Below are 22005 nucleotides of genomic sequence, written 5' to 3' on the forward strand. Positions count from 1 at the left end.
TTGGATTTTTATGGACTCTTTATTAAGATATTGAGATATTGAAAATAATACATGTTAACCACAAAAGAGCAGTACTACTTTCTTGAAATGCACATGATATTATAAACAAAAGGAATGCATTAATTTTCCAAGTTTTATAATTAGTAATTACCTCATAAGTTGATGCAGAGAGTGAAATTACTCTAAGTTATACCTCTGTTCACACTGTACAGTATTTGGCATATATTGACTTTACTTCCATAGTGGTGCTAGATGCCTGGTGCATGTATTGGTATCAAGCAGTTACTCTCACTGTCTTCTCATACATGCAAACACTTTGCTAAATATAAATCTACAGGCGTCACAGGTGCATATGTTTCTGAAGTGGTTAGAACAGAGGAGGGTGCTGGAAAGTTTGAGTTCTTTCAAATCTTAATTCAAAACAGGAGGTTTTCATCTATGTCCTCTGTAAAAAAACAAAAAACAACACTTTTAGAAAGTAGCCAGAGAGGTAGCATAAATAATGCTGGGGTATTAGAGAAACCATCTAATAAGGCGATACGTGTATGTCAGTGACTTCAACCCTGGAAGGATATCAACATTGCTCATGAACTTTTACAAATATATAGACTTAGGGGTGGTCCAATGGCCTGGACATTTAGAAAACTCGGCAAGTAATTCAGATGCGGTGTTGAGGACCATGGATGGGGGCCCCAGCCAACAAGTGCCAAGTGTGCTAATCTATAAGGGAGCTAAAATGTATTAGAAATAAATAGAAGTGTAGTGCCAATGAGATCAAGTTTTCATCTGAGGAGCTTGTAAAGGAGCTCATTGGTACGCCTATGGCAGAAGATGGCATCCTCTAGCAGAGAGAAGACCTCTCCTTGCCAGTGTGACCCCTTCCCCAATTCAAAGATTGTTGAGCAAATGTGTACAGCAGATTAATTTGAAGCATAGTAAACTACTATCCTGTAATCGCACCAGGTAATTTTCCTGCCCAAATTGTCTTTAGCCATAGATAGTGGGCGAGATTATGGACTTGGTTAACATTTCTTTTGAGTACTGGCTTCATTTGTAAAGTGGAGATAATAATGTCATTGCTTATAAATTTACTTCTATTTGGACGCATACGCTTCATCTTCTGTTGTTCAAATGAGAGATGTTCTTTTTGTTGACCTTATTGCTAAGGATAAGTGACATCTGTCCTTATTCACATAGTTAATGCCAGAGTTGGAATATTTGAGCACATTTAGTTCAGATCACACAGGCAGTTAAAATTCAGGAAAAGACTGGCTGAAATTTATCTTCTCATTCTGTGAATTTCTCAACCCTGAGGGAAAGAAGGGTAACTTACAAATAGAGATGTTTTGTCTTGTTTTCCCTAGCTACATCTCAAAGTAGTAACTTGTTTACTTGTGCTGACTGAATGTTTAATATCTGCCTTATTGGTTTATTATGTGATAATTTTTTCCTTTCTTCCAAATAACGTAACGACGGGCCAAACCACAGTGCACAAACAAGGTCATTAGTAGTTTGAAAATGACTGGACGTTAAGCCCTTCCTGCTCGTCCCAGACTACAGCCCAGCACAGCCCCAGTGAGCTCACACGCTCAAGAGTTGCCACAGTTTCGAAAAAGAAGAGTGAACTGCAACTGGTTTTCTTAAATAAATGGCCTCTGTTCAAATTTGCCTTTTTATTAGTTCTTTAAAATCACATGTCAAACAAAAGAGCATGCATAAACATTCCTAGTCCAGCTGGGTTTTTTTCCCTTTTTGATAATGGTGAGGCAGGGAGGGTTGGGGAGGGAGGGGCAACTCAACTTGTGTCTGTTTTGTCTTTTTAACATGGGAATTGGGAAAAATAGTGTGAGCCATTTTAGGGATATATTTGAATTTTATAAACACTCAGTGTGTGGAATGGATGTTGGAAAGAAAATTGACATTATTTGTATGGGCTTGGGTCTTACTAGCTTGTTAATTTCACATCAGTGCTAACAATGTTTAAATAGTACATGGTATTCAGCCTCCGAGATGGCCCTCGTGGTCCCCGTCTCCTGGGGTCTCCCTCCCACAGGATTTCTCAGGGTGACAGACAGAATGTGCAGAAGTAAGGGTATGTTGCTTCTGAGATTAGGTTGTAAAAGACATTGGGACTTCATTGTGAGGCCTGGAGCTTCTCCCCCAGCCCCCACCTCCCTGCTTGACCTAGAAACAACCAGATACCATGCTGTGAGCAGCCCTGTGGAGGAGAGGCCTGCACCACAAATGGTGCCAGTGAGCTTAGAAGCTGCTCCTTTAGCTGTAGTCAAGCTGTTAAGATTACTGCCAGGCTGGCTGACAGCTTGACTATAGCCTAATGAGAGACCCAAGGTCAGAACATCCAGGTCCCTTGCTCCCAGATTCCTGACCCTTGGAACTGTGAGAGGGATTTTATTTTATTTTTTAATATATATTTATTTAGAGACAGCATCTCACTCTTTCACCCTGGGTAGAGTGCTGTGGCATCATAGCTCACAGCAACCTTAAACTCTTGTGCTCAAGTGATCCTCCTGCCTCAGCTGAGTAGCTGGGCCTACAGGCACCTGCCACCATGCCCAGCTAGTTTTTCTACTTTTAGAGACAGAGTTTCACTCTTGCTCAGGCTGGTCTCTCAAGCAGCCCACCTGCCTCAGCCTCCCAGAGCTCTAGGATTACAGGTGTGAGCCGCTGCGCCTGGCCCATGAGAGGGATTTTAAACTGCTAAATTTGGGGGTAATTTGTTATGCAGCCTAGACTACTTATAGACAGAACTAGGCGCTTACAAAAATAATATTCTTTGTTTATAACGATGGTGCTCATTTCATAGACTAATATTGTGGAGGTAAAGGACTAATCCTTCCTGCTCACCTGTTTATTAATAAATAGTCTTACTCTCAGCTTTTTCTAATTTCAAGGCATCATACGTATATATGAGGAATATTTTTGAAGTCAAGGTTGAGCAGATTACTTTTTTTGGGAAATTCTGATCTTCGATGAACTTACTTTACTGTGTGGCTGCATGTTTATCCCACATGTATGTCTTAGACATATTTATAAAACTTCTGTTTTGAAGATTTGATGTTCACTATTGAATTACATTTTGTGAGCTGTTTTTTAAAAATTTATTTTAATTGACAAATAAAAATTATATGTATTTATTGTGTTTAGCATGATGTTTTGAAATATGTATACATTGTGGAATGGCTAATTTGAACTAATTAACATGCTCATGTTTGAACATCTTTCGTATCTTAATTATAGAAAAAATACTTGCTCATAAAAGTCAACTCTAATTTGGGTAAAGAAAAGGAAAGTAGATTAAGACATAACCTAGCAAAACAAATGTTCAAATTTAAATTCTACCGCAGGCATAAAGGAAAAGCTCTCTGATCTTATTTCCTCTTCCATCACCGAAAACAGCAGCCTTGGGTCAGTTTTGGGTTAGAGGAAGACTATCCCAGCACAACTTGTGATGTAACAGCCAGTGTTTGGTGTGTTGGTAATGAATTCCAAGAGGTCCTCTGACATCTCCCAGTGTCAGAAGAAGGCTTGTGGTTTTGCTCTTCACATATGATTTTTAAACGTTTGATGTAGGACCCAGCTTAAGGAAGGACATAAAATAAGGAAGGGTATAAACCCTTCTGAGATTCAAGTTGCCCTCATAGGCTTAGCTAACTGCCGAGACCTCAGTGAGTGTTCACCCTCTCTACCCTTCGAGAATAGAATGTTATAAATGTAGTAAGAAATGACCTTCCAATGACAGTACAGGTATCAGGGAGTCCTTGCTGGGCTGCTGCCACCTTTCTGTCTCTAGCTTTCAATTTGAACATCGGCAGCACATCTCTCTGTGACCCTCAGGACTTAAGGCTTGCCTGGGGAGGCGGGCAGCCCTCTCCTTCGGCTACTAATGAATTTACCTTCTTTGATTCCAAAGCAGTGGCCCCACTCCTTCAAGGTGATGTGCTTATCCTTGTTGGGGTCACACTCCTCAAAGAAGCGGGTTATACAGTGTTCCATGGGCACCAGGGATGCTCGCAGAGGTGCCAGCTCAGAATGTGTCAGGACCCTGCAATGCAATGAATGGCAGCCTGTTAACTGGGCAGCTTCTGCGTGAGAGTTAACTCTTAGGATCCTGAGGACATTTTTGTTCCACAAGGTTGCTGTGTATGGCAAATAAATAGTACACCAATGAAAAGCTGCAAATGAAATAAACTATTTGTGCATAAGGTTGACAGCTTTTGGGATGTCAATTTCCCTCTTCCTTGGGAACTGTCCTCCCCTCCACCCTAAATCTACAGGGATATACCCATACTTGTGCAGGCTGGTTCTTACCCATTGGCCATGCCTGATCCTGCCAGATAGTAGGCACCTGACTCCCGTTGGGCCAATCAGATTATCTTGAGAATTTAGGATCAGGAATGAGAAAGTTGAAGGGGTCTCCATGGGAAGCTGGACTTTAACACGTAAAGCTGGAAGCTGCTGTTTTAAAAGCGGCTTTGTGTTTGGACTCCTAACCATGTTTGTTTGGCATTTCAGTATTCTATAGTGGAACTGGGAAATTTCCTAAATCTGTTTAGATCTTCCTTTTGATTAGATAGGTAGGGATTATGTCAGACAGATGATCTACTAACGGGAAGGTATTTACCTATCCATAGGGTGCTGGTCAAGTTCACTAAACTGCCAATGCACAGGATACACATACATGTGGTAGTTTTTCTTAAAGTCCCTTAAGAGAAGGTCAATGGGATGGTCTCCAGCCAAGAGTCTCTTTTCATCAAGATAAATTTTCTTGACCTGGAATTAGGAGGGGGGAAGATTATCAGACAATCAGATAAGTGTGTAATGGAATTGTCACTAACTAAACTTAACTTGAAGAGTAAAACAACTCCCGGCAAGGTCAGTGGCAATTCTCCAATTCTCAGTCCTCAACTTACAACCTATAAACAGTGTTTGACTCAGTGAATGGGTACCGTCTTCCTGTCTTATTTTTATTCATAGCATGTTTCATCCCACCTGCCATATCTTAAATGTATATTTGCTGATTTGATTATTTGCATAAATGCTTATTTGAATATATTTATATAATCTCATGTATGCATATATATTTGCATATGTATGTGTATACATACAAATACACACTAGCACACACACACACAGAATTATTTGTTTAGACTCTTTCTCCGCCTAGAATGTAAACTCATTAGGCAGAGATTTTGTTTGGTTCATCGCTGTATCTCCAGTTCTTAGATCGATTCCTGGCACCCCAGATGCACTGAGTTATTGTCTGATGTACAAATTTTCTCTGGAAACTTCTGGAATTAATGTTCTGCACTTTTAAATCTTCGTATATTACTGTTAGTGTGAGTAATGAATTTTCTTTTATCATCCATCTGCGTCTGGTCTTGAAGGGCAAATAAAAATGTATAAATGTTTGGACCTGACTATGTAAGTGCTGAATTTATGTTAACTTCACTCAACCTAGCTTGCTCTATTCAGACCACTGCCCTTTGGATAGGAATGGGGCAGTTTGGTGGCATCTGAAACCTTGTGGCATGAATAGTAACTGACACTATTCTGTTAAACAAGGTGGGCTATCCAGGTGCAGGGAAGCAGAGTGGGTCTCTGTCGATATCTAGAGGCTGGCAGCTCCCTGCCCAAACCCTTTTGTCCTCAGGCCCTGTAGACAGAAACCTAAGAAGCCAACCTGTGGATAACTTACTTTATTTCTCTGCTTCTCATTTAGATATCCAGTGTGTTCAGAGTTAGCTTCATAAAGCTGCATGAGAATATTCTTGAGCCAGTCTCTCATTCGGAGGGGAAACTGAGTCACTTCAAAGTCCGTACAAGCAGGAATAGCTGTTAAAAGCAGAAAATATATTGTAGTGTTTGGGGCTTACACAGACTTTGTTGTGCTACCGCAAGTCCTCGTGACAAGAAGCTTACCAACTTCCAGTGGCTAATGCAACACCTTCAGGGCTCCATTATCACAACAGTTGTCCTTAACCCTAGCAGAAGCACAATAGAATTGCCCGCAGGTGTTTTAAAAACATACCAAATGCCAGCTTCCATTCGCAGAAATTCTGATTTGATTGGTGTGAGGTGAAGCCTGGGCATCAGATGTTTTTAAAGCTCTAAGAGTAATTCTGATGTGCGGCTAGAACTGGAAATCACTGCTGTAGAACCAGAGTTGAAATGTAGAGGTGGAGGGCACAAGAGCTATTTTTTAGAGGAAATGGGGGAGAGGTAGAGGTTAGCTTACAAACAATGCTACATCTCAGTGGCTTAAGGAAACAAAAGTCTATTTTGCAGCCCTCTCCAAGTCCACTACAGGTTGGCAGGAGGGCTCCACTCACTGCAGTCTTAGGGTTGGAGCTCAGGGATGACGCCACCGTTTTTTGAGGCCACCATCTCAACATGAGGTGTTAGGTTTGTGGTGGCAGAGAAAAGTGCACAGAGAACCCCAATCAGCCCTTAAATGCTTGTGTCCAGAACCCACAGGTATGATTTTTGCTTACATTTCACAGGACAAAGCCAATCAAACGGCCACACCTAACATCTAGTGAGTTGAAAATTTGCATCCTCTCATGTGTGTGCAAGGAGAGGCGAACCCGAAATGCTAGTGAGCGCTGCTAATGCAGAGAATCGCTTAGCGGAGGGGGAGTCAAACCTGACTTAGAGTATCCTGGGGAAGGAAGACAATTTCAGAAAACTTCTAGAAGACTATGTTGTCATAGAACTTCTTGGCAGGGGCTTAACTGAAACGGGGAAGAGGGCAAAATTCCAGTGATTTTATCTCTGTTTTTAAGTGGATAACATTATCATAGCGGTTCTGAGCCCCGGCTGCACATTAGAATTGTCTAGTTTACTTTAAAAACAAATGAGAAAACAATGCCAGGGTTAATAACTAGTCCAATTAAATCTGGATTTTCTATGGTGAAGGCCTGGGAATTCTTCTTACTTTTTAAGTTCCTGCAGTTGATTTTAACGTGCCGCCTGGATTCAGAACTGCATTACCTTTTTCTTATTTGCATGTATTCATAGATAATTTGGGCATATGCAGATTTACCCCAAACCCTCTCAGTAATGGTAGTTGGCAGAAGTGATTTAATCTTACATTTGCAGGCTCCAAAATAATCCAGCTGTAGCTGATGCCCCTTTTTGGTCCCCTCTAGTTTGCACTTAATGGCAAACAGATGGCAGGAACTAGGGTAGGTTTGATTGTCAGTGCCACAGACCTAGGAAAGACAAGCAAGAGAAAAACCTGAGAGAGCTAAATGCTCCTTGGAAAACACTCTACTCTGCATGTAAACCTCACAGGTTGTCTGATAGATAAATGATGCTGTGCGAAAGATGTAGTCAGGTAAATGAGACTATTACAATCATAATTCTCCCATTTGGCATACAAAAAAAGAAATCAAGTAAACTATGCCAGTTTAGCTGTGGATAAGCTCAGTAGAATGAAAACTGCAGACGTTCCAAGGCTAAAGTGTTTTTAAGATGAATTCTATAGCTCAAATGCCATTATTACCCTTTTATGGCGCAGTTGAAATTTTTTGATTTTGCTGGCATTTGTTCCTGTTCAATATTATGTCAAATATTATATAACTTTTGCATCTCATCTGCTTTTTTTTTTTAAGAAAAAATTTCAATTGCAAACTATTTTTTTTCAAATCTCTAACCTTTTGAAGCCTCTTAAGGACTATTTTGTAGACTACTTACTTGGTCAAGGAGTTTTGTTGGAGGACAAGTCCCTGGATCTTGGCAGACACAGTGGGGTTTTCCATCTTGGTCTGCCTTACAGACGTGTCCTCTTTTACACTGGAAGCTCAGGCAAGCATCTAGCAGGAAAGTTTGGACAGGAAACATGGATAAAGCTAAACTGAGTATTTTAATGCAAATTCACTCTGACAATTAGCTTGATTTATACTAATAAGAGAAGAAATTTGAAAACTTGGAAATTTGAAAATTTGGATGTGGGGAAATATTGGAAACTAGTTTAATTGATGTGTTAATTTCACAATAGAGCCTTTTAACATCAGTCCATTTTACACGACCATCTCAAGTTCCCCTGGCTCTTCCTGGCCTGCCTGAGATGGCCATAGTCTGAAGTCTGTAGTGCTATGTTGGGCAAGCTGTTTGGAAGTTAAATAAACCATGCGAATTTTATTGTGTTGAAATTCAAAACGTTCATGACGTGGGTAGGAATCAGACCCTTAATTAAGTATGAGATCTAAATTCAGTAGTAAGTTACAGGCTTTGGAATAAATGAGGTAGAATTAATTCTTGTCAGAAGCAAAATGATTTAGAGAAAAAGAATTCTAGCTTTTTCACTAATATCTCAAGAGAACTTCCAGTTTGTAAACACTTTTACCCGTAGTTGTAGATCAAATATGCTCAAGTAAATATCAGCAATTTATGGAGGAGGATCACGATAATCAGGAAGGAAGGGAGGGACAAGCCCCAAGTGGCAGATGTCACTTCTTCCTTGATGACAAGCAGCTTTCTTGGGGCACACTCACCAACACCATGCACCCTCGTGTTCCCTTCACTGGATATGTCATCTTCATTTGGTGATCTCTCTGCTTTCTTCACCTTTCGAATAATAAAAGCAGAAGTTAAATCTATTAAGGGGAGAGCCATTCTTAATTTATATTCGTACTGTGCAAAATTTCGGGTTTTTTATGCCCAAATAATTTCAGACCTCAAAAAGGGAAACCAGTTGCAATTATGGAGATTGACGGTAGTCCTCAGAAAGCAGGCCTAATTTCTATCTTCATCGGTTGGATTTAGTACGGGGTGGGGGTGGGAGGTTACTCTAAGAATAGAGGGAAGGGGGAAAGGGAGGGGAGGGACGGAGGAGGTTGGAGGGAAGTGGATTGGTGGGGTTACACCAGCGGTGCATCTTACAAGGGTATATGTGAAACTTGGTAAATGTGGAATGTAAGTGTCTTGGCACAGTAACTGAGAGAATGCCAGGAAGGCTATGTTAACCAGTGTGATGAAAGTGTGTCAAACGGTCTGTGAAGCTAGTGAATATGCCCCATGATCATATCAATGTACACAGCTATGATTTAATAAAAAAAAAATTGATGGGATTACACCTGCGGTGCATCTTACAAAGGTATATGTGAATCTTAGTAAATGTGGAATGTAAAGGTCTTAGCAAAATAACTAAGAAAATGCCAGGAAGGCTATGTTAACTAGTGTGATGAAAATGTGTCAAACGGTCTATGAACCAAGTGTATGGTGCCCCATGATCATACTAATGTACACAGCTATGATTTAATAAAAAAAAATAAATTAAAAAAAAAAAAGACTGGGAATCTCCCCTTTGGATTTGGGAAATCCCTGGAAGTGTAGTATTATCTTACAATTCTGTGGTTAAGGCAGGGTTTCATTGGTAGTCATCTCTATGAAGATGTTAGCAAAGCTTTCTTACTAGGTTTTAAAAGTGTAAGAAAACTCCTACCTTAACATGGCAACAGCATTCTCAGTAATTGAGTTTACTGTTGACCTTGCTCGCCAAAAGCCATGCCTAGTCCTCCTGGATGGTGGCTGCTTGGGCTTGGCATGAAAGCTCCAAGTGATTAAACAACCAAAAAGCAAGATGCTTCCTCCTTGATCCCACGTGGCTGCCGTTTCCTGATTATCATTTTGGTGTGTGTTTGCTTAATAAACTAGTACCTTCATCTTTAGCTCTAAGTCAACAAATCTTGCTGGATCTGTTATTAGGCCTGAGCCATTTTGTTAGATGCTGGTGATTGAACTCAAATACAACCTGGCACCTGCTTTCAAGGTGTAAAAGCAGTGTCTTGTCAGGGTCTCCCTTTCTCCAGATAATTGATCTTCCCAGCTAACTCCAGGGACTTTCAACCGCCAGCTTCTATATTTCTGTGTCTAGAAAGCCATGGAACCTACTTGGCCTGCCCAAAAGATGGACAGGAAGTGTTAGGAGAATAATACCTCCCTCAGCAATCCTCAGCTCAAGTAAATGCTCTACCTCCCTCCCTCCCCAAATGGAAACATTCTAAGGAGTTCTCTTTACTTGGCTTTAGTGCTGTTCCTTTTATTTGTTTCCTTTCTTTTCCTGTAATATTTCTCCCCTCTTCTATTTTTGTTCCATGCAATTCTCAAATCTAGGGGAACCCAACTAAAATAGGCAGCGTCAGCCTAATGATGGGGATCAACCTAAAATAAATAATCGTCATATATTTTAGTAATTTCCTGATAGATACACACATAAGAAATTGAGAGAGCGTAGAGGAAAGTTCCTTGGTAATGCTGACTTTGTTGGACAAGCACCACTGTGATGGTCTTACCTCTGGGTACTCTCCAGGCTCACTGGCACCTGCACTTTCATTCTCTTGTCCTCTTCCTCCTTCCTCCTCAAGCGTCCTGTGATAGTCATTGGATTGAGGTCTTTCGGCCTCTAAGAAGGCCTGGCTTGGGATGAAGGAGTCATCACTTGCAGTGTGTCTGGAACCATCATCGCTTCCATCATCATCCCCGGGATTTTGGAGCATGATGTTATATGGAGTCGGTTCCATGGGCAGAGCCTCAGAAACAGTCTTTTTATCCATCCCCTCATGGCTGCTGACAACTTCAAGGCCAGCCGTGCCCTCCTGGCTCTGCCGTTCAGGTTCTTGACTGTGCTCATGGATGTTTGATCCATTTCCCTCTTCCATTCCTGCATCAGAGTTGCCCTCTTGTTCTGGGTCACCCTGTTCCAGTCCCTCCTTCTGCAACTTGCTTACTTGAGTTGGTAGATCAGACCCTTCTAAAATATCATCAGATTGGGTATCACTGTCTTCCTGCTTGCTATGAGGATGCTCCTGGGAAAGTTCATGCTCCTTTTCTTGGTGATCAATGTGGGTGCCAACATCACCTGGCTCTTTTCTCTCCTCCTCTTCTCCATTGGAAATATCTGGATCCTGCTCTTGGTTTCCTTGGTCCCTTGGGTCCTGGCTGTGTTTACTGCTCCTGTTCAATTGATGATGTGAACTGTTCATAGGTTGTTCTTGGTTCTCCTCTCTCTTTGTGGTGCTTTCTTGTTCGTTAGAATCTGCAAAGGAACTAACATTAGAAGCAGGGAAATTGTCGTTCTCTGGAAGTTGTTCCTTTTGAGGCTCATCCATATCTTCCTTTAGGTCCAATGTACCTTCAGTTGGTGTATACCCCAAATGCACACTTAAGTCATCATCACCGTCCTCTTGATCCTTCAATCCCAGCTCTTGGCTGTAACTCTTACCCTGTTCTCCTGACTGCTCATGGCTTTCTCCTTTTGACTTTAGCGTTGAAGATTTTTCAGCCTTAAAAGAAAATTTATTCTTGAAATAAATGAGAATGTAATCATATTCACAATTCATAAGCCAACACTTAATATTCACTATTCTTTTTCTTTAAACATGACTATGTAAACATATTTATGATGTCCTTCATGTTCTATAGTTCTCTACAGTTTAACCTGAATTTGAAATTTGTAAAATAAAGTGGTTATGTAGCACCTTAGCCAAAGAAGTAAAACTCATTAATCCTCATAATTCTTCTAGAAATTGGAGGTAGCTGATGTGAACATCATATTTTGAAAAATTAAACTGAGACGTGAATAGATAATATCTTTGCCCATGCTTTGAAATGGAGACTTTGAAGAATTAAATGATGTTTATATAATGATATTACTTTTACCTTGTGGTTGGAATAGTCTTCTACGGGTACTACAGTTTCTTTTTCATTTTCTGCATCTTCAGCTCTTAAGATGGGGACTGTAGGGTTGTCAGGTATTACTGTTTCAGCAGTTGGTTTGGAACGATCAGATAAGAACTTTGCATTTGTCTGAAAAATTAACAACCAGTTTATATCATTCGTGTCTAGATGCTAATTTTTAAAATTACTGGGTACTCTTTTGTTATCATTATTCACAGCAAAATACTTCATAAAAGATACTCTCTAGAGTTCTGAGGATACAAACAAATCCTAGAATATAATGTGAAGTGAAAGAAGAATCTCTTAATCATGTTTAAGAAAAAGTTATATATGCAGGGGCTGGGTGAAATAGAGCAAAAGGAGTTCAAGAATGGGAATTTTTGAGTTTTGGAATTACATTCTGTGCTTTTCAAACTTTTACAAACCATTCATACTTTTTATAATTTTGAAAAGTGTTTAGCAGAAAGTTCAAGTTAAATAAAATTAACCATAGGCTATTGTAGTATTACATCTTCTTAGTTTAACATTTAAGTACTTGCTGATAATTAGCAGAGAAATATTATAAACTTTTAATTCAATATTTGCTTCCATAACACTGTTGAACTTATCATGGATTAAGAAATCTGTTAATAAAAAATAATTTAGAAGTAATTCAAAAACTGTAAAACAAGGTACTAAGCCTAGTAGAGAAAAGCAGCTGCCTATGTCTATATTTATTTAACATGCCCTCTGGAAATTCATCTGGAATCTCCCAGACACACACAATTAACTTGTATCTGGAGAATTTAGGCAGGCAGGGAAAATCATATCAGAGTTTTAGTAGATCAATCCCATGAGAAGATATTTGTCTCTTCAGCATTGGGCTGGGTCTGCCTGGTAATATATCACCTCAAAAAAGAAGCACGTGGAATGTCTCTAGGTAGGCGTGCCATTCAAACCCTTGGTTCAAAGATGCCTCTTTACACAGCAGCAACTGCTCCCAGGGCAAAACGCATTTTCAGGAGGACCCGATGGTTTTATGGGAGCCCCTTTCTGTGTTGAACATTAATTTGTCTCACTTTTACAATTTCAGGCTACAATGTATAATTTTAGCTGGAGTAGCCTCACCCTACCATTCTTAGTTGCGGTCATAAATTCTCTTTTCTAACAACTTCTTGGTCTGGGTGGCATGGAGTTTGTTTTTGCTGATAACATGTGTCAACCAGAAGCTGGCTGCTAACTTATCCAAAAAGCAAGGGCGAAATCTAGACCTAGATGGGGGGGGTGGGAGGAGGGAAGGTACAGTAGAGAGATTGCTTTTGTCTGTTTAAAGTAGGCTGATTCTTTTTTGATGAAAAAGAAAAAACAGCACAAACCCACTGGTTTAATTAAGGATAATATGGATGACTTGTGGATGTTCCAAATAATTAGCTAAGAAAGCCATGGCTCCACTTTTTTTTTTTTTTTTTTTAACTTTTATTTTGTTTTGAGACATAGTCTCAATGGTCTGATTTGTGTGGCTGCTTTAGTGCTGTGCAAATGGTGGGGCCAGGATAGCACACCACAAAGAGAATGTTCCAGTCCTGTCTACTTGCAGCATATTTGCTTGGACAGTCCCCCAAGGATGAGTTTGGAGTCAATCTATGACTACCATAACATTTCCTGCCCCTAAACCATACCGACCTGTTTTTATTGTCAGCCAGTGCAACTTATTATGCAGTCTAAGTTAAATTCTTAGATTCATAATACCAATGTGGTGAGCTTTTATACGAGAGTTTATTTCTTCCTGTCCTTTTGGTATTTGGGCATAGTCTGTGGCCAATGAACTGGTTGCCCACCTGTCTGCTGCATAGTGATTGCATCTAGTACTATATAGAACCTGATAGTTCCAAACAAAGTGTTTTTGAAAAACATGTTATCTCAAGTTTTCCAATTATCCATTCATTGCTTGGGTGAAAAAGAATATAATTCAAAGAAAAAAGAGAATTCCAAACCACTATATGAGAATATTTTCTTTTAAACATAATATTTTTGAACTAAATGTTAGGAGTGAGAGGTGACAGCAGGAGAAAGGAGATTTACCGGGATTGCAGCTGCAGTTCCCAAGATGCAGAGGAAAAAAACCATGGTCTTCATGCTTTCTACCTGTGAACCGAGAAGATAATTATCAGTGGTAGGTAAAAGATTTTTATTAAAGATTAAAAGATAGTCTCAGCAAATACTGAGCACAACGTTGTCCTTTGTATTTGAAGCTGATTGCTGTCTTCGTGGACTGACATGTCTGAGAAGACAGATTAATGACAGTTCTTAGTTATGTCCCTGTGAAAATTATTCCTTAGGATTTTGGACCTCTGGGTTCAGCAGAACCTGTCCCCATTGAGGACTGTGCTAAAGGCTCTGTGCAGATCTTGGGTCTTAAGATTTGTGAGTATTTGTAGTGAAGATAACAGTCACAAAGCAACATGGTAGTCAAGTTTGGGTAAAAAAAACTGCCTCTTGAGCTGGCTGGGCACGGTGGCTCACACCTGTAATCCCAGCACTCTGGGGGCATCAGTGTTCCTCTAACGTAGCAGTCTCAGTTGGTAATCTGTGAGTGAAAGGTGGCGTGAGGATAGGTTTGATTTTGCATTTTAAATCCAGAGGTTTATCTAAAAATTCAGATTTCTAGTTTCTCTTGAACCATCCAACCTCTAACAACAATGGGCCTTCATGACAACAGATAGCTGGACTTCCGTTGAGATTACCCTCTGTAGAGAGTGCTGGCAATTGTACTTGATCTGTCTTACTTTTGTTATTTGCTTTTCATTGGTCTAGTTGGTTCTGGACTAACTGTTTAAATTTAGAAATGAGACAAATGAGACTCAGAGAGGCTAAGTTATCTTCCATGACCAGGGCATTTCCCACCACATCATTACGTTATTATGGTTTTTTAAAGTGGTAGGCTACATGCGTTTTTCTTGCAGACACTCCTAAATATGGTATCTGAACTTTGGGAGTAAGGCTACACTGTTGAGTCTTTAATAGAGATTTTCTGAATCTCCCAGAAATAGTAGATGAATCTTAGATTATTTTTTGCAATCACAGTTTTATATGTAAATGCATCCAAAGAGTTTTAAATAAGACATACTGTAATATTTCTAAATAGCATGGCTAAATGGACATGGTCTCCCATTCAGTAGATAGTCTGTTAATTCTATTGTTCATTTCCTTTGCTGTGTAGAAACTTTTTAATTTAATTAAGTTCTGTTTATTTTTGTTATTGCTATAATTGCCTTTGGGAGTCTTAATCAAATTCCTTGCCTAGGCCTATCTCCAGAGGAGTTTTTCCTTTTCTTTCTAGAATATTTATGATTCAAGTCTTTTATTTAAGTTGTCAATCCAGCTTGAATTAATTGATAGGGATCCAGTTTCATTGTTCTGCATGTGGCTATCCAGTTTTCTTAGCACTGTTTATTAAACAAAGCTTCCTTTTCCCAGCCTTTGTTTTTGTCTGATTTGTTGAAGGCTGTAGCTATATGGCTTTATTTCTGGATTCTCTATTCTGTTTCACTGGTCTATGTGTTTACCTTTATACAAGCATCATATGTTTTGGTTTTTATAGCCTTGTAGTAATTTGAAGTCAGGTAATGTGATGCCTCCACATTTGTTCTTTTCACTCGGGATTGCTTTGGCTATACAGGCTCTTTTCTGATTGCATGTAAAGTTTAGAATGGTTTTCTCTATATCTTGAAAAATGTCATTGGTATTTTGGTGGGAATTGCCTTGACTCTCTGTAAATCAGTTTGGGCAGTATTGATATTTTAACAATGTTATGTCTTCCGATCTCTGAGCATGCGTTGTTTACCCACTTGTTTATGTTGTCTCTGATTTCCCTCATCAGTGTTTTGTAGTGCTTGTAGCGGAATTGCCAGAGCCAGAACCCTAGTGAGGGAAGATCACTAGGTTCTGTCAGAGGGTAGGAAGAGCTAAAGATACAAACAATGAGAAAAAGGAAACTCACGTAAGAAAAGGAAATATTAAATATCACAGAGAGTTTCAAAGCAAATAAGGCCAGGAAATTATTATTGCTTTTGAAAATACAGAGGTTATTGGAGAGCTCAGGGAGAGAAGTTTTACCGCAGGTGGAAGTAGGGCAGTGATTGGAGAGTGAATAGGTGGTCAGGGAGCCAGTGAGAGCAGAACAGTCTTTAAGAAAGAGTGACTATGAAAGGAAAGCAAGTAAGATGGTAGCTGAAGGGGAACATGCAGTCACAGGGAAGTTTTATTTAAATGTGATTGTCTAAGTATATTCTATGTATTAGAGAAAGAAGAAGTAAAGGACAAAAAATTGAAGATAAAGGGTAAGAGAAGAGATATAGTAAATATTGATGGCTCCCAGTAAATTGCTGAACTTTACTGCACTGTGACTTTGGCCTTGACCTCATGACTTGCCCTGGCCAGTGTGATGTTAGCAAGTATGGTGATGGCAGCAAAGGCTTGGTAAATACTTGCACGTTAGTGTTTGCCCTCTTGGGGAAGCCGTCAGCATGCTGTAAGAAAGCTCAAACCAGACTACTGAATGATAAGAGGACTCTGGGGGATGAGAAGCGATGCTGGACCGTTCAGCCTCAGCTGTGCTCCCAGCTCACTGGATCACCTGAGTAACTAGACAAAATTAGCAGAAGAATCACCCGTTTGAGCCCAGTCCATGTTGCAGAATCATGAGCAAATGGTATGATTTTAAGCCATTTAATTTTGGGGTAGATTATTATATAGCAATAGATAACTGAAACAGGGGAAAATAGACCTATTGCCTAACCCACTGGCAAGACAAAATTTCATAACAGTTAAAGGCCTGGGCTCTGAAATGGGACTTCCTAGGCCTTAATACTTAACTTGCATAATCTTAGGCAAATTGTGTAGTTTTATGAGACTTCAGTTCATTGTCTGTAAAAATGATGTGAAGGTTAGTGATGATACAATCTGGGTAAGATCTTGGTAAACCTTTAATAAATATTTGCTGGGCTGATATTAATGCACAGGTGGAAGATTTAACTTTGAAGAGGAAGAAGGATTCCTTATTCTTTTTCTCTTTTGTTTTTTTTGAGACACAGTCTCACTCTGGCACCCTGGGTAGAATGCCATGGCATCATAGCTCACAGCAACCTCAAACTCTTGGGCTCAAGTGATCTTCTTGCCTCAGCCTCCCAAGTAGCTCGGGCTACAGGTGCCTACCAAAATACCTAGCTACCTTTTCTATTTTTAGTAGAGATGGGGGTCTCACTCTTGCTCAGTTTGGTCTCGAACTCCTGAGCTCAGGCAAAGCCAGAGTGCTAGGATTACAGGTGTGAGCCACCACGCCTGGCCAGATTCTTTACTCTTTAAGACAAGAGGGAGGAAATCTTTTTTTTTTTTTTTTTATTAAATCATAGCTGTGTACATTGATATGATCATGGGGCATCATTCAGTAGCTTTACAGACCGTTTACCAAGTTTCACATATACCCTTGTAAGATGCACCACTGGTGTAATCCCACCAATCCCCTTCCCTCTACCCACCTCCCACCTCCCTCCCCTCCCTTTCCCCCTTCCCCCTATTCTTAGGTTGTAACTGGGTTATAGCTTTCATGTGCAAACCCTAAATTAGTTTCATAGTAGGTCTGAGTACATTGGGTACTTTTTCTTACATTCTTGAGATACTTTACTAAGAAGAATATGTTCCAGCTCCATCCATGTAAACATAAAAGAGGTAAAGTCTCCATCTTTCTTTAAGGCTGCATAATATTCCATGGTGTACATGTACCACAATTTATTAATCCATTCATGGATTGATGGGCACTTGGGCTTCTTCCATGACTTAGCAATTATGAATTGGTACAAATATCTTTGTTATGATGTGCTTTTTGGTCTTCTGGGTATATGCCCAGTAGAGGGATTACAGGATTGAATGGCAGATCTATTTTTAGATCTCTAAGTACTCTCCATATCTCTTTCCAAAAGGAATGTATTAATTTGCATTCCCACCAGCAGTGCAAAAGTGTTCCCTTTTCTCCACATCCACGCCAACATCTCTGGTCTTGGGATTTTGTGATATAGGCTAGTCTCACTGGAGTTAGATGGTATCTCAAAGTAGTTTTGATTTGCATTTCTCTGATAATTAAAGATGATGAGCATTTTTTCATATGTCTGAAGGCCGTGCTCCTGTCTTCTTCAGAGAAGTTTCTCTTCAAATCCCTTGCCCAGCCTGCGATGGGATCCCTTGTTCTATTCTTGCTAATGCGTTTGAGTTCTCTGTGGATTCTGGTTATTAAACCTTTGTCAGAGAAGAGGGAGGAAATCTTAACTGCAGCAGGGTTTTCAGAAATAATAATTCATTAAGATGGATGTAGTTATACCTTTCTTATATTTATATAGCATTTCACAATTTATAAAGTGTTTTATTATATACTCTCTCATTCCGTTCAATGAGGAAAAGAGGGAGATATCTAAATATAAAGATATAAAAGCATGAAGAATGTAAATTATTTGGCCAAATGTACAAGGCTTAAGTGGGCAAGAATTAGAATGCTAAACTTTGGATTCAGTATTCGATGTTTGAACAACACATCTGATGGAGTGAGTTACAAACAAGAAGTCAGAATTTCTGGCATTGGGCCCTGGCTCTGCCAAGTACTAAAAGCCACCTTGAGCAAATTACTTAATCTCTCCAAACTTCATCGATGGAATGGGGTTGTTATTAATAGGATAACAATTCCTACTAAAGCCAAAGGGAGCCATGGAGGTGAAGAAGCTCTTTGCAACTTCCATACACTCGTAAGTGATCATTCTTTCCACCTCTCTGCCTGCTGCCTCTCATCAGTATTATCTTTATAGTCATTACACATTGTATTAAGTTTCACATAAGGGAAACAGTCTTGTGTTAAATGTGATATATGAGAAAAGAATCTTATTTTTTTTCTCCTTTCTTCTTCCATACCTTCCTCCTCTAGGTGATCTCGAGCTGTCCAGGAGCCCTAGTTCCAAAGCTTAATTTTTCTCTTTGCTATTTTCCCCATTTAGTTCATTCGTAAAAAACAGACTCACATGTACTATATCCCCTGCATTTAAATCCTAGTTATTTACATGTATCTACTGCATACCTGGGATATAAGAATATTCCTGAATTAATGTCTTCCTGCTCTGAGGTAAGAGGTGTATTGCTTTGCTTTTAGCCAAAAGGAGTTGCTAGACTGCTGAGAATCCTGGCATAGCTGTAGGGAAGACGTTTTAAGGCATAGAACAAATGTCGGTTTTGTCATATAACCTCAAATGGCCAGTTGCACAGAGGAAGATGCCTGTCTTACATTTTTGAAGGACTTCATGGGACAATCTGATACCTAGACTTTAACTAGCCTTGAGTTCTTCTGTTATGTTCCTTTGGGTCTTTCAGACCAGTCGCTGGACATGTTTGTCTTACTGAGATAATTGTTATTTGCTTCACATTGATCAAAATAATTTCATGGGATTTAGATTCTTATTTTAAGAACTGAACAAATGTGCTGATTTGAGTAAATAAGACAGAATGCAGAGCTTTCCTGGGAAACGGGAGAGATTTTGAATAAAACTGTCATACTGAAGACTCAGGGAGGCTTAATTAGCTGATGCTTGCAAAGTACTTTGAAAATCAAAACCATGATGTCCTTGAAGTATGATGAATTCTGTTTTATTCTTGGATAAGTAAAAGTCATTTATTTTGAGACATTCAAATTTGGTATATACTGGCTAAAAAATGCAGATTATTTTTGCAGAAAGAGAATATAAAATTCTAGGTGAAAGATGCAGACATGAAACACTTTTGAATACATAGTTATTATTCTTCAAAGCTTAAATATGCAGGATTGATGTCAAATAAGATAGTTTCATTCCCCCAAATGTGTGAGCTCATTCAAAGGCAGCAGCAACAATTTAAAGAATACTTTGTGCGGAACTGGAAGACTTAAGTTCTAACTTGAACTGCCTTTTACCAGCCAAGAGACTTTGGTCAAGTCACTGGTTTCTATTTTTCTTTCTTTCTTTTTTTTTTTTTTTTTGAGACACTGTCTCACTTTGTTACCCTGGGTTCAGTGCCCTGGTATTAGAGCTCACAGCAACCTCAAACTCTTGGGCTCAAGCAATTCTCTTGTCTCAGCCTCCCACGTAGCTGTGAGTATAGACGCTCACCACAACGCTCAGCTATTTTTTAGAGATGGGGTCCTGCATTGGCTTAGGCTGGTCTCAAACCCATGAGCTCAGGCAATTAACTCGCCTTGGCCTCCTACAGTGCTAGTATTATAGGCATGAAGTCACTGGTTTCTTGATCTATAAAATAGGAAAAATAATAGCACCTTTCTCATTTATCTTCTGGAGCTGTATTGAGACTCATGTGATAATATAATTATTTGGTAATTTCCTCAACTGTAAAAATTAGATGAAAGATGTTGAAACACTCATCAAGCAGAAAATGGCTTAATAACCCTGATAATAATTCATTGAGCCTTTGCTTCATCCCATTACCTAAGAGTTCTTACGTTATTACTTTCTTTCCTTCATCCTGCTGTTTCTTTTCATGGATGTTGAGAGGTTAAAGGTGAGGGCTGAGGGGGGAAACTCAAAGAGAGCCTTTTCCTTCTGTTAGGAGCAGGGTCTCCCTCTCTCTTTTAAAAATTTTTTAATTTGTGCTCGCTTCGGCAGCACAGATACTAAAATTGGAACGATACAGAGAAGATTAGCATGGCCCCTGCGCAAGGATGACACGCAAATTCGTGAAGCGTTCCATATTTAAAAAAAAAAAAAATTTTTTTTAATTTATTTTGTCAAGGTATCTCATTATCCCACTTTTGGGAAAACTTCATCTGGAATTTTAAAAGATGATAGCTGGACTGCATTTCATAAATGTGGCCTTTCTGGAATTTCAAATGCTTAGAGTTTTTCTATTGGCTGGCCCATGTACTAATAAAACAAATATCTGGATGAATCATTTGGTGTGGAAGAAATACCCTGTTTCCCCCAAAATAAGGCATCCTCTGAAAATAAGACCTACTTACAGGAAAGATAAGACGTCCCCTGAAAATAAGACCTAGCACATCTTTGGGAGCACACCTTAAAATAAGACACTGTCTTATTTTCGGGGAAACAGGGTAGGTCTCCCGCCAAGAACAAAACACTCAACAAAGGTCCACTTTATTCTAACTCACATGGGTTGCTGTCTTTAGGTAATTTTTGAATTTCTCATTTGATATGTAATATAATGAGACGGCTGTAAATTCTTTACTGTTCCTCCCATTGAGAGGTGGAGTCTATTCTTCTCTCCCTGAATGTGGCCTGGCTCCAGTGACTCTCTTGACTTATTGATTGAGGAAGAAGTGATGTTTGGGGACTTCTGAGGCTAGGAGGTCATAAGAAGGCTTGGAGTTTTTACCTGGATTTCTTGAAAAACCCATTTTGGTAGACCTGAGACATTTTGTAAGAGAGTTCATGCCACAGAAGACACCGTTCAACTGTCCCTGCCTGTCTTCTGCCTGTCCTTGCAAATGCACAGAGCTTGTGAGTGGAAGCATCTTGGCCATTCCGGACCAGATCATCTGCCTGCTGGTCCCTCTGAGTGACCTGCCCAAATTCTGTCCCACAAAATCCTGAGACATTATGAAAGAGTTGTTTTAAGTCCCTGAGTTTGTAGGTAGCAGTATGTAATTGAAATAATCATTAAATATTTTTATGTGGAACAGCACTCAAGTGTATCCATTGGTAATAGAATTACTTATATTCATTAAAGAATTATTTTATTGAAAATGTCAATGTACACAGCTATGATTTAATAAAAAAAGAAAATGTGCATTTTTATCATTGTTTAATAGTAGCTAATACAATGGCTTATATTTTTCTGAGATTTTACTATAGCCAGATCCTGGGCTAGGCACTTCCCCTGTGCACCACCCCTGCATTCCCGCCTGTGACCTGACCCCCACTTCACAGAAGTGTCCATCCGACGAGAGCTTCCTGATCAGCTCGCTTTGCCACTGTGTCCAGTCATGACTGAGGACATGAGCACATTTCTCCTCTCCTATACCGTGTAATTGAGGGATTACTTTAATTATATTTAGAGGCTCCCCACAGGTTTCTCTGAGGCAAGCTTGTGCGATAGCCACCTCTCCACACCTCTGCGTCACGCCTCTCAGGGTCCCTCAACTTACTGCCCCACTCACTAATCTCGCTGTGCCTCACCCCAGAGCTCCACACAGGATGGAAGAAAAGAAGTTCTCTCCTCTTTTCCTCAGACATTTTCCAGCCCTTCGGAAAGTCTTCACTGTTCTCTGCCCTGTGGTGTTGTGGG

General features: G+C 39.7%; 1 protein-coding gene and 1 non-coding gene across 3 annotated transcripts in view; one reads left to right on the forward strand and one right to left on the reverse strand.

The window, feature by feature from the left end:
- SPARCL1 (SPARC like 1) overlaps positions 1-22005 on the reverse strand; it is a 34597-nt gene continuing 12592 nt past the window's right edge. The window contains exons 2-12 of one of the 2 annotated variants that reach the window (XM_053603407.1): positions 13762-13824; positions 11683-11829; positions 11246-11306; positions 10317-11059; positions 8517-8589; positions 7717-7835; positions 7112-7232; positions 5717-5853; positions 4643-4791; positions 3915-4063; positions 1-445 (exon numbers count right to left, since the gene is read on the reverse strand). In XM_053603407.1, coding sequence (XP_053459382.1) covers positions 417-445; positions 3915-4063; positions 4643-4791; positions 5717-5853; positions 7112-7232; positions 7717-7835; positions 8517-8589; positions 10317-11059; positions 11246-11306; positions 11683-11829; positions 13762-13815 — 1782 coding nt within the window. In that variant the 5' untranslated portion in view covers positions 13816-13824 and the 3' untranslated portion in view covers positions 1-416. Of the gene's footprint in view, positions 446-3914; positions 4064-4642; positions 4792-5716; positions 5854-7111; positions 7233-7716; positions 7836-8516; positions 8590-10316; positions 11307-11682; positions 11830-13761; positions 13825-22005 lie in introns of both variants that reach the window. The other variant, XM_053603325.1, reaches the window with a different exon arrangement.
- Positions 20351-20457, forward strand: LOC128592106 (U6 spliceosomal RNA). Its single transcript, XR_008381768.1, has one exon. It is a non-coding gene; the product is annotated as a U6 spliceosomal RNA (small nuclear RNA).

This window comes from Nycticebus coucang, chromosome 1 (assembly GCF_027406575.1).
Source record: "Nycticebus coucang isolate mNycCou1 chromosome 1, mNycCou1.pri, whole genome shotgun sequence".
Taxonomy (NCBI): Eukaryota; Metazoa; Chordata; class Mammalia; order Primates; family Lorisidae; genus Nycticebus; species Nycticebus coucang.